Below are 12546 nucleotides of genomic sequence, written 5' to 3'. Positions count from 1 at the left end.
CAGTGAGTTTGTAAAAAAAAAAAATAGAGCAGCCCTGTTTTATTCATATTATAATATTTTCTGAAGGGATATTGTTAAATGCCTTTTATTTGTCATTAACATATCTTATTATGATAGTAAAGAATGGAAAATATTATGACAGTAGAATTTTCTACATACGACTATATATTTAAAAATAAGAATGTTCTGAGGTATATGAAGTAAAGTAAATTAGAGTTTAAAAATAATAAATATAATTTTATTATGCTAAAACATACTGTATGCGTCATGAAATGTGTGGAATCTATTCCCGCAGCATTTTACTCTGGGCTTTATGCACATTCAGTGAAAAACAAGTGAAAAGCTTGAACATTTTCACATACAGTATGGCAGTGCTAAGACACATCAAACTAAGAAACAGGGGTTTCTAAATAAATCACAACCACTTTTTTTATGAATTCATATTTTTGCTAACAACAGCACTGTCCCAAAGCATGTCAACAGCCATGAAACTCATTCTGCACCAACCATAGTTCTGCCATTTTCTTCTTCTTCTTCTTGTACGCACCCTGAAAAGTCCACCACATTACTTAATTATTAAAGGATTTTAATAAAATATTTTGAAATACACCATAAATAACCACTTTACCCCCATTATCTGATTTGTAATTTCAAAGTGTACTGTTAAGCCATATTATGATTTCAGAGTAAAACTGGCAAAGGAATTGGTGTTAACTAGAAAAATCTTCAATAAAATATTTGCTAGGTGCCACCACTTTCTCCAGCAGGACTTTGTCCAGGTTTGAATGCCGAAAACCTCTTCCCCATCTATTTTTCCTGTTAATTTCAGTGGTTACACCAGGGCTGAGGTGGTGTAAAATAATAGCTTTTAATTATTTACTGTATGTAATACCTTTATAAATACTAGTAAATATAAATATATTTCTGTCCAATCATGATGCATAGCATTAATTTGTGCATAATATAGATATTGTTAAACCAACATGTGCATCTTTCTATGGCATAGACTAGTTTACGCAGATTTATAACTATCTTTGCTTCTACCATAGCCAACCAATAAACAAGTTCAGTTTCATGTCTATGGGGTATATTTTTTTTAAAAAAAGTGAAGTTAGAGTTCGCAACAGTCCCCTAGAGTGAAATTCCGTCAATCTGCTTTCATTTCTACGGGATTTTTAAAAGAGTATTTATCTGAATCTTTCAGTAATGTTCCATGGTTGTTACAATGTAAGACATCAACATCTGGAAGAGATTCATTTCCAAAATGAAAAGATCACAGATTATTCAAGCAGCACTTTCCAAATTGCTATCTACTTTTTGTTCTTGGTCAATCAAGCATGGGGGTTGCAAGCTAATATGCCACTTACAATTTTTATTCATATGATCCTTGACATCATGCCCTACGAATCAGAATGTAGAAAGCAGATAAGAGGGGTGTTGACATTTTCATGATGTATCACTGTTATTTTGTCATGGTAACGGTGACTTTTGCTTAGACAACACCCCCCTCCCCCCCAGATACTGTGTATGATTTTCATATTTTACAAGATACTGCTCACTTTGTGACTAAATAGGGTTAAAATGAAAAGATTCCTACATGGGGCCTCCAACGTTAGATATCCCCTAGTGTAAATTTCATAAAAATAGGAAATACGCTAATTTCATGTTACATATTTTTTTATGTTAAGAGAATGTCAAGGAATTTGTTAGCATGTGCAAAGTAAATATCACCACATTGATTTGTAAGCTTTGGAAAAATGTTTTGCAGATGTTCACTTGAACTCATAAAGCTCAGCAACGTTACACTTGAAATAGACCAGATATTCAGTATATAAAGTATGGTTCACATATAGGCAGCTCTGTAAAATAAAGCAGCAATTAGAACTTTGTTGAGAGTTCATCTACATACTGTATACATAGGCCCATATACAAAAATAGTTTTGCACATCCATATCTAAGAGTGGCCTAGCAACAGAACAGATGCGGCTTTTCTGCTTTGTTACTGTAGCAGGAGACATCCGCAAGGCCTTCTACTTTACTCCTTTTCCTGATATTAAGGAAGCATTACACTGACTATAGTAAAATGAGTGGCACCGGTGGAGGCATGGAGTTGTACAACTGTAACTGTATGCAGTGCACAATAATTGGGCACCAGTGGTTCTTGCAACTTAATCATAGAATTTAGTTATTAGAGAACATAATTCACATAGGAGTTCAATTAGAGATAAGCTGGGTGATAGAACAGCAGTGGATAGGCATATACTCACAGCATCAATGGTCAGTATAAGAGAATCCACAGTATACACAGCAGTACTCACAGTTTTAAAGGACCAGTAACATCAAAAAAATTTTTAAAAAAATTCGTTAGAAAACAACGAAAAAAACACCAAGACAAATTAAAATTTCAAAATTGCAAAGCCTTTATTAAGAAATAACTTACTGAAACTCCACTTCCTGTACTCTTCTGAAACGGCGATATGGCGACCATCCATAGTGCGGTGCTGGATTTGTCCTCCCTGGCTAGCTCCCATAGGCTACTGACAGCAGGAAGACGGTGCTGGAAAGCAGACGGCTGGATGAAGTGCTGAAGTGCCCGGTGTTTTCCCGGAACATCCTTGTGCAGAGCAGCGCGCCTCTGGGGAGATCTTGCACGGACTCAGCCTCCTACTAATCCAGCCCTGCAGCAGCAGGCAATTCTTAGCGAGTGCCCCAGGCGGGTGGCAGGGCACACAGACATCGCAGACATCCCCTCTGGGATGCATCTATCAGCACAGGAGCGTTACATCGCAGGAGCGTTACAAGCGGTGTTACAAGCTTTTTTGACAGGCAGCAGCAGCATTCGGCCATTCTCATGCACGGATTGCATCGCGCCGCTGCTCGGAAGCCTCCTTAGTCCCGCTCTGGAGAGAGGCTGCTGGCATTGTACCGGTTCCAAGTCGGAGCGATAGAGGCTGTCAGTGTGCGCTCACTCTTGCGCCTCACACAGACACCGGCCCGGCACCAGCCGCACACCGCTTGTAACGCTCCTGCGATGTAACGCTCCTGTGCTGATAGATGCGTCCCAGAGGGGATGTCTGCGATGTCTGTGTGCCCTGCCACCCGCCTGGGGCACTCGCTAAGAATTGCCTGCTGCTGCAGGGCTGGATTAGTAGGAGGCTGAGTCCGTGCAAGATCTCCCCAGAGGCGCGCTGCTCTGCACAAGGATGTTCCGGGAACACACTGGGCACTTCAGCTCTTCATCCAGCCGTCTGCTTTCCAGCACCGTCTTCCTGCTGTCAGTAGCCTATGGGAGCTAGCCAGGGAGGACAAATCCAGCACTGCACTATGGATGGTCGCCATATCGCCGTTTCAGAAGAGGACAGGAAGTGGAGTTTCAGTAAGTTATTTCTTAATAAAGGCTTTGCAATTTTGAAATTTTAATTTGTCTTGGTGTTTTTTTTCGTTGTTTTCTAACGAATTTTTTTAAAAAAAAATTTTGATGTTACTGGTCCTTTAAGTCTTTTCCCTATGTGGAGATTTTCAAGTGCCTCTCCAAACCATAGCTCTGAGACTTACTTCCTACTCTGGGCAATTAGTACCCAGGATTCTAGTCCCACTCAACACTCCTTGGTGGAATCTGTGCTGCTCTGCTAAATAGCCCTAACTAGCTGTAAATCCTAGAGTGACCTATTACGGGTCCAAGTACTTACCCTTTCTGCCTGAAAATGAATGCTGGGAACCGGCACTCACCTCTCCTCAGTACTGATAGCCAAGTGCTAACCAAAAAATTTAGTCCAATGGAGAATGAAAGCACTCACAGCAACTGTTCAGTTAAAGCAAGTTTTTACTGCAAATCAGCATATTCTACGAGTTTCAATGCTGATGACAGTCCCTAGTGGATCGAAACACATAGATGTCCGAATTTTCTGATATGCAGTAAAAACTTGCTTTAACTGAACAGTTGCCATGAGTGCTTTCATTCTCCATTGCACTACCCCCTATTGTAAAACATAAGGATATGATATGTCTCCAAGGAATTGCATGAACATATAAAGCACTAAGCCAAGGTGACGTTTAATATTCTCGTATTTTAAAACATTAGATACATTATTTATTATAATACACAAGTTTCAGTGTGTCAAAAGATTTCATCACTAAGCACTGTTTATAAGGATATAATATATAGGATATTCATGGCACTTGTGCCGGCAAGAGTTAGAACTTACCTTTATTGATTAAAGATGTGGTAGATCCTACTAATGGAAATTTACTTAACTGGCCTGAGTTAAAGAGACAAAACAATCTGAAGCCCAACGACCACTTCAAGTATATGTTTATTAAGAGTGGTTTATTAGGAGTCCAAAACAAAGAGACATTTGCTTTTCAAAAACATTGGCTAGCTTTGTCAATACATGATTTAACTGAGAATCCTGATTTAATGAGCATTAACCTCATCTCTCAAACATTGTGGGTTCCAGATAATAAGAAAAATCATCCACTTAAAAAAATAGCTGGAAAGTGGTCGGGTTATATGCAATCCAAAATCACTCCCACTCAACTTATACTCTCCATTTGTAAATATAATAAGTACTTAGGGGCAGATTCATTAACTTCGAGTGAAGGATTCGAATGAAAAAAACGTCGAATTTCGAAGTATTTTTTGGGTACTTCGACCATCGAATTGGTTAAATTCGTTCGAATTCGATCGAAATCGAACGATTCGAACGATTCGAAGTAAAAATCGTTCGACTATTCGACCATTCGATAGTCGAAGTACTTTCCCTTTAAAAAAAACTTCGACCCCCTACTTCGGCAGATAAAACCTACCGAAGTCAATGTTAGCCTATGGGGAAGGTCCCCATAGGCTTGCTAAACTTTTTTTGATCGAAGGATATTCATTCGATCGTTTGATTAAAATCCTTCGAATCGTTCGATTCGAAGGATTTAATCGTTCGATTGAACGAAAAATCCTTCGATCGTTCGATCGAACGTTTAGCGCTAAATCCTTCGACTTCGATATTCGAAGTCGAAGGATTTCAATTCGAGGGTCGAATTTCGAAGTATTTTTAACTTCGAAATTCGACCCTTAGTGAATCTGCCCCTTAGTGTCTGAAAATTGGAGAGTTCAGCATTTTAAATTGATCCACTTAGGATATGGTAAATTGTATAGAAAGTCAATAGGTTTGGGTTCCCAGCCTTTCTGTCCAAAATGCTCCCAATTAAATGTAGATTTATTTCACTACCTTTGGAGTTGCCCTAAGGTGCAAAAAGTTTGGCTAGTTCTGGAGAAGTATCTGAACCACAAGTTCAAGCTTCATATTAAATTAAACCCAAAATTGGCATTACTCCACATAAACTCTCCAGATAAGGATTTACAGAGACATCTAAATGTTATAAGTAATTCTCATTTTAACCTGGTGATGTTGTTTACAGCTGCTACTAAGAAATTATTATTCTCAAATTGGTTGTCAGAAAGTACTCCCTCACTTTCAGATATCCAGTCTCTTCTAAATAATCTTTGTTGGCAAGAAGCAGTAAGGATTAAATCAGAAGATCCAACTCACATATGTATATTTACAGAAACTTGGTCAATATTTTGGGATCAAACAGATTCTAACTTAAAATTTCGAATCCTCGACTGGCTCAAGAAATAGTCTTTCCTGTAGTGGCTAAAACCTATTTGTCCATTTTCTTCACATTCCTTACAGAATTATTGTATCACTGGTGCTTAATATTCACTGAGTGTTGTCAGGTTGTTAGATTTAGAACTTGTTTTTGTTACTTTACTTTTATTTTTACTTTCACTCTGGTAAAATGTAAATAAGACACTCCAATTGTTATCATTATTGTATTCCTGTTCTATATCTCGAGTCTCCATAACCAGTTTGGAGATGCCTCATTTTACAACTTTGCATTTTTGTTAAATTCCTACTTGTTTTGGTTTTAAAACTCAATAAAAACATTTATATGGCACTTGTGTATTATAAATGCATTATTAATTTATTCATTGATAATAACTAATATAAAATGAAAAAGTGCTAACTAATATTAATTGCCCATACTTACATTCGATGATATATTGCTAAATTGGTAATTACTTTTCAAATAGAATTCATTGGCAATTTATATAAAAGTTTGCAACTGTGTCACAAAAATCTGCAATATTTATAGTCTACTATATAAAGTTATAGACTATATAATGCACACATTTAGTCCATAGCTCTGTAGTATATGGGTATTTTGGATTAATATATATTTAAATTACTCCAGGATCAAAATATCCAACATATTTGTTATATGTATCTATTGCTATACAATATAAATATGGAGGGCCTTGCGTGTGTATTTTCCATTTTTTACATGACACCAGCTAGTTTTTTAGAACCAATGCTATTGTAAGAAGAATATTTTATGATTAAGAATAGAATAGAGTTTTAAGAATAACAAACAGAGGCTGTGAGAAATTAAAAGTAGTGTCTGCCACGGCTTTGCTTAGAAATTCTTATGTTTGCTGTTTTATCATTATAATCATCTGTCATTGCTAAATAAAAGGTAAGACAAGCAAATATACTGAAATCAAAATAACTGCTTACAAAGCTTTGTCAAAGGAGATGCATTAATGTTATCTTAATTATAGCAGTCCTACATATGTCAACAAAAGAAATAATCTTCTAATCAGAAATAATTCAGTGTTTTATAGGCATCCGGCTAAAGTAAGACAGTGGCAAACAAACGCCATCTTTATCAAGCCATTCAGCACCAGGCATTTCTTAATCTTTGTTCCTGTTGAAAAGGGGAAAAGGAGCTCTGCCGATGGTTTCTGGCAGGTGTGGCAAGTAATAGTTAAGCAGATGGGCCCATTAAAATAAGTTATATCAACACTGTCAGTATCAGAGCACTACCTAGGGCAAACCATTTTCTATAAAGATGTCACTGCTTCTAGTATCAGCTCTTAATTTTTCTGCGGTGTATATGGAAAAACACAAAGGTTCGTCAAGTTTTCCCAGGCTTTCTATTACAATAGTCACTAAGCATGTTGAAGGGTGCAGAGTTCCTATTTCATGTTTGTAACTTCTCTGGCAAATTCATGATTTGTTTCTGTGAACAAAGGTGGGAAAGAAACTTGACAGATATCCACTGGGGATGCAACTGAGACAACTAAGCGGATTTTTGGTGAATAAAGGTTGAGTCTGGATGGCACTGCAGAGTAATTGTAAGAGAAAGTTTGTAAATTTTTTCCTCTATGTAGTTCTATTTTTAAATGATAAAAAAATACCTTTTTAGAGGGGGATATCTGAATGCCCTGTATTATTTCGAATTATAAAAAGGTGCATATATTAAAGGGGGACATTTTCTAGAACATAGTAATTTAAATATAGCTATCCCTCTAAACAAGAAAAGTTCTGTATATATATATATATATATATATATATATAAGAAAAAAGGAACCGCACACACAGGTCTTTAAGAAAAAGACCTGTGTGTGCGGTTCCTTTTTTCTTATTAATTACTATTTATAACCAGCACCCAGGCATCAACATATAGTGACAGGTGCACTAGCTTTGTTTTATATATATATATATATATATATATATATATATATATATATATATATATATATATATATATATATATATATATATCAAATAGAAGATGAAAAAAAGATGAAAAGATGAAGTCATTAGTTATCAAATTGAAAAATCCAGTTCCAACTTTGGGGCCAGCGACTGCTTTGCACCCATCACTACACTTCGCCAAGTGAAAATTTGCTCAGACAACGCTAATTTACTAAAATGCGAATGCTGACGAATTTTCTCTAGCATTACTTCAGCAATGCAAGCAAATCCTATCGCAACTTCGTTAGAGGTCTTCGCTCAGGCTAATTTGCATACGACAAAGTATGAATGTTGAATGGACATATATGTTGCAGCAAATACATTACATTACACAAGTCCAGGGAACCTTAATAAAGAAAATAGAGTTGTTATATTGCCCTACACATGAGCCCAGTGTATAGTTTATGTTCCATATGTTAGAAAATATATGGGGGAACCCGGTGACCCAAAAAAAAATTTAAGGATTTTTGCAGGCTATCACTCTGAAAAACAGAAAATACGCCAGCGTTTTTTGGACTTTTTCCACTAAAAAATATGATGTAACAGAAGAATGAGGAAGATCTATGTACTCCATTGCACTTCGCCTGGTCTGAGCTGGCGAAAGCAAGTCTGAAAAGAGGTAACATTCAGTAAAATCCGCATCTTAGTGAATTTGCGAAGTAACGTACATTCGCTAGCGAAGTTATGCCTGTGCCCTAAACAACAAAGTGCCTAAAGATTGTAACGCTGGCGAATCGTCGCCATCGTTAGTCACTTCACCCTTTAGTAAATCTGCCCCTTTGTTCTCAGTTTGCCCAGACTCTCCCTGGATTCAGATCAATTTCTAGCCATGTTCTGCCAATCTTGCCTTGTTTAGAATTCTTCTAGGTACCTGTTCCTGATATATTTATTTTTGTTGTTGCATCTACTAGATTCGGTTATTGTATCTCCCACCATGTTCCAGTAGAGGATGATGGGCACTGTAATATTACCTACCATGAGTAAAGAACACTTATGATAAACCCATTCTGCTGAATGTTTTACAGTAACAGGTCTTCATTGAGATCATAGGTGCTTTTTAAGGCCAGTGGTGTTGTGGAAATCCCAACTGAAGGCTCATGGCTCAGTATATTTCATTTGCTAACATCATGATTTGTGCTAGTATACAAGACCACAAAAAGTCCATAAGTATTATAAGCTTGTACAAATGTCACCTGTTCTAGTATAGGCACCAGTACTGATAACTGCTGCATGGATGACAACATTTGGAAATATCTTTCTATGAGAAGCTGCTCTAGCTTGGCTATCATTCCATCACAGTTGTCTCTCAAATCATGAAAAAATTCCTACATGCTCCTGAATTTTTATTCAGCAAGCCACCCAGCAGTTGGTACTGAGGTGTTACAGTAGAAACAGGAGGTCCAGAGACAGGTGGGGGGTAGTTTCAGTATATTCAGAGTGCTCCAAAGGTGATCTTCCATAAGGGCTCTGGATGGTAGGACATAAAGTGATTTCTTCTTATGCCACTTTTTGATCACCTCAAAACAAAGATCAGGTTGACTGATGATCATTTAGTCCAAACAGTAACAAATAAACTTCCATAGTAGCCCAATGGATTTGATTACTGCAATTTGGCCATGTATCTAAATCTCACAATATATTTCTTTTTGTAGAAATTGTAGTAGTGCCCCAAGATTGACGCACTCTAGGACTTCATAATGCAGTTTAGAAAAGAAAATTTATAGTCAATGTTTCGGCCCCGTTCTGGGCCTTTCTCTTATTTATATGTCGTACTGTATATATAGTGGCCAGCGTAAGTAAAATGTAATTTCATATACATTTTAGTTTAACCACATTTGAATCTGAGTTACATCAGTGACATATACAGGCTGCAAGGTTTGTAGATACCTGTGTACCTACAAATCTACTGGTTTTGTTTTTAGGGGGATACACATAATTACAGGAATAGGATCTGTTATCAGGACCCCTAACCCATTACCCAGAAAGCTCCAAAGTATAGGAAAGCTATTTGATTTTATCAAATAATTACACATTTTAAAACAGCTTTCCTTTTTTTATCTGTAATAATAAAATAGTAACTTGTATTTGATCGCAGCTAAAATTATACTTGTATGTATGTATGTATGTATAACTTTATTTGTAAAGCGCTGTTAAGGAGCCGCAGCGCTTTACAGTGCATAAAAGTACAATATATATAAAAGTATACATGAGGGAGACAATTCACATAATAAATATATACTTAACCCTTATAGGTGGGGAAACAATACTACTGGGTTTATTTAATGTTTAAATGATGTTTAGCAGACTGATCCAAATTACATAAAGATCCCTTAGTTGGAAATCCCCAGGTCCCAAGCAAACTGGATAGCAGGCCCCATATTTGTATTAAGAAACCTGTTATTTAGCATTCTCCAAACACTGGCAATATAATTCTTCTTGGTGTTTTAATAATTTAAATACATATTTTGAATGCTTATATATCCAGGTACATAACAGAATGTTTTTGTTTAACAATAATACCTGTTGAAGCAACTGAGTTAAATATGCATGCTATTTTTTGTAATAAATTATTAATAGGCCAAGTCTTGTTTTATGGTTGGATGGTGCAGCAAACGAAATAAATTGAATCTGCCGTCACCATAATCTACTGTGACACTCCTATTTATTTTGATTTATAAATCAGTATTAAGCAATACATTGTTTTAATACGATAAGACATTAGAATACATCATTATGCATTTTGTAACTAATCTACTATTTGCCTTCTCCCATGAGAAACTGTGCAATTTATTTAGTACTTCATTAGGCCCGGCAGCGTTATCTAAACATGGTGCACACACTGATCCATTTTGTATTGTAACAGATTGTGGATGAAAGGAAACCATTCATTTATTACTTGCTTGCCATAATTACTAGTGCACTAATTACCCCAAATCCCTGGCATGCTAGTTCAGTAAGTATTGAAGTATAACTACATCAACACAACCTATGAAATTTCTTCCTTTTTTTTTTTACCCTGCCACCTCCACTGCCGCTTAGATCATTAATGTTTGGACAATGGATGTTAAAAAGCATTCATGACTATTGAATGTTTGCTGCTATTTTATTTGCAGTTTGATGGAGAGAACATGTATATGAGCATGACAGAGCCAAACCAGGACTATGTGCCAGGAAGCCAGGTGGGTTAATTAATCTTCTATGCCTTGTTTCAAATTGTAATTAAACAAATTCAAAGAGCTGCATTGCAAATGAGTGCCACTATCCATAACTGCCGCAATCAAGAATTATCATAATTTATCAACAAAGCATTTAAGCCTTTCTCCCACTTAATGAGAAAGGGCTGATAAAAATCTATGGCTGGCATTGACTGCAAAAATACTACCTTTTTTCCTCTCCTCCAAGCAAGCAGCTGTTTTGACAGCATGAGCCACACTAAACAGTTGTTTTTACCTTTAGGGATAAACTCTTTACAGGTGCTGCTTATTTGGATTTGTGGTTGCAGACAAGTTAATTATTTTAACCTGCACGTGTTGCAAAATATTTTAATTAGAAATGAGAAACAAGTTGCCATTTTGGTGCTCAAACAGTGTCTTACTGAGATCTACAATATTAAACACTCACTGGGCTCACTGGGCCTAGATACTGAACAATTAAAGTCATTGCTAGTGATGGGTGAATTTATTCGCCAGGCGCAAATTCGCGGCGAATTTGCGCGATTCGCCGCCAGCGAATAAATTCACGAAACGGACGCGAAAATTCGCCGGCGTCAAAATTTTTTTTCGCCAGCGTCGGAAAAAACGCCCACCGGCGTCAAAAAAACGGGCGCCGGCGCCGTTTCACGAATTTTTCGGCGTTTCGCGAATTTCGTGCAAATTCGCCCATCACTAGTCATTGCTACTTACTATAAGAGGGTTAGTAAACCAGCTCCAGAAACTGCAAAGCAAATGTAACTTTTAATATTGCCATTACACAAAAATAATTACATAAAAAAGAAGATATAGTGACCTTTTAAAGAAAAGGTACAGTCTGCATTTTAGAATACTAAAACAAAAGCTTTAAAAGGTGGGCTCCTTATTCTACTCAAATGTACAAAACAGGTGAAATTTTACAAATAATAACCCTTAAAGGAAAACTATACCCCCCAAACAATGTAGGTCTCTATTAAAAGATACTGAGTAAAACAGCTCATATGTAAAACCCTGCTTCATGTAAATGAACCATTATCATAATAATATACTTTTTTAGTAGTATGTGCCATTGGGTAATCATAAATAGAAAATTGCCATTTTAAAAAATAAGGGCCGCCCCCTGAGATCGTAAGATTCACTGTGCACACATACAAACCACATGTAAGGTCACATGAGCCAATTAACAGACAGAGTTCTGCCTTTTGCTTCCTCACTTCTTCCTGTTACAGTTAGTGTTGTAGTATTTCTGGCCAGGTGATCTCTGAGGCAGCACAGATAGAGTCACGAAATGGTGGTTCAAGGCAAGAGATGTAAAAGGGCAATATTTATGTAAATATATATTCCAGTTTGGTAAGATTCTCTAATATGTCATTCAATTTGATATAAACTATCTGTTGCTTAAGTATTCATTTTGGGGGTATAGTTTTCCTTTAAAAACATTTGCCCATTTACTACAGTAAAACTAACTAAAGCTAATGTAATAAATTACTACTAAAGAGTAAAATTTGCACTGGGTTTGTGAATTTCTGCTGTTTTTGTATTTGCTTGAACCAGATGCCAACAATAGTGATGGGCGTATTTATTCATTAGGCGCGCAAATTCGCTGCGTATATTCGCGAAACTGCTACAAAAATTTGCAGGCGTCAAAAAAAATGGATGCCGGCGCAATTTCGCCAAAACCGGACACCGGCATCAAAAACGAGATACCGGCGCAGTTTCACAAATTTTTCACAAATGCCCCATCACTAGTCAACAACTGCCTT

The 12546-nt window shown here is 36.7% G+C and overlaps 1 protein-coding gene across 2 annotated transcripts in view; it reads left to right on the top strand.

Annotated features, from left to right (window-relative positions):
* LOC108695307 (thymocyte selection-associated high mobility group box protein TOX) overlaps window positions 1–12546 on the top strand; it is a 171801-nt gene that overhangs the window by 80513 nt on the left and 78742 nt on the right. The window contains exon 3 of one of the 2 annotated variants that reach the window (XM_018223744.2): window positions 10709–10774. The exons of the other annotated variant lie outside the window; for it this stretch is intronic. Coding sequence (XP_018079233.1) covers window positions 10709–10774 — 66 coding nt within the window. The remainder of the gene's footprint in view (window positions 1–10708; window positions 10775–12546) is intronic. 2 annotated transcript variants of the gene reach the window in all.

Source organism: Xenopus laevis, chromosome 6S (assembly GCF_017654675.1).
Source record: "Xenopus laevis strain J_2021 chromosome 6S, Xenopus_laevis_v10.1, whole genome shotgun sequence".
Classification (NCBI taxonomy): Eukaryota; Metazoa; Chordata; class Amphibia; order Anura; family Pipidae; genus Xenopus; species Xenopus laevis.
Note: the sequence above shows the minus strand (reverse complement) of the source record. Positions and strands in the feature narration are given on the sequence as shown.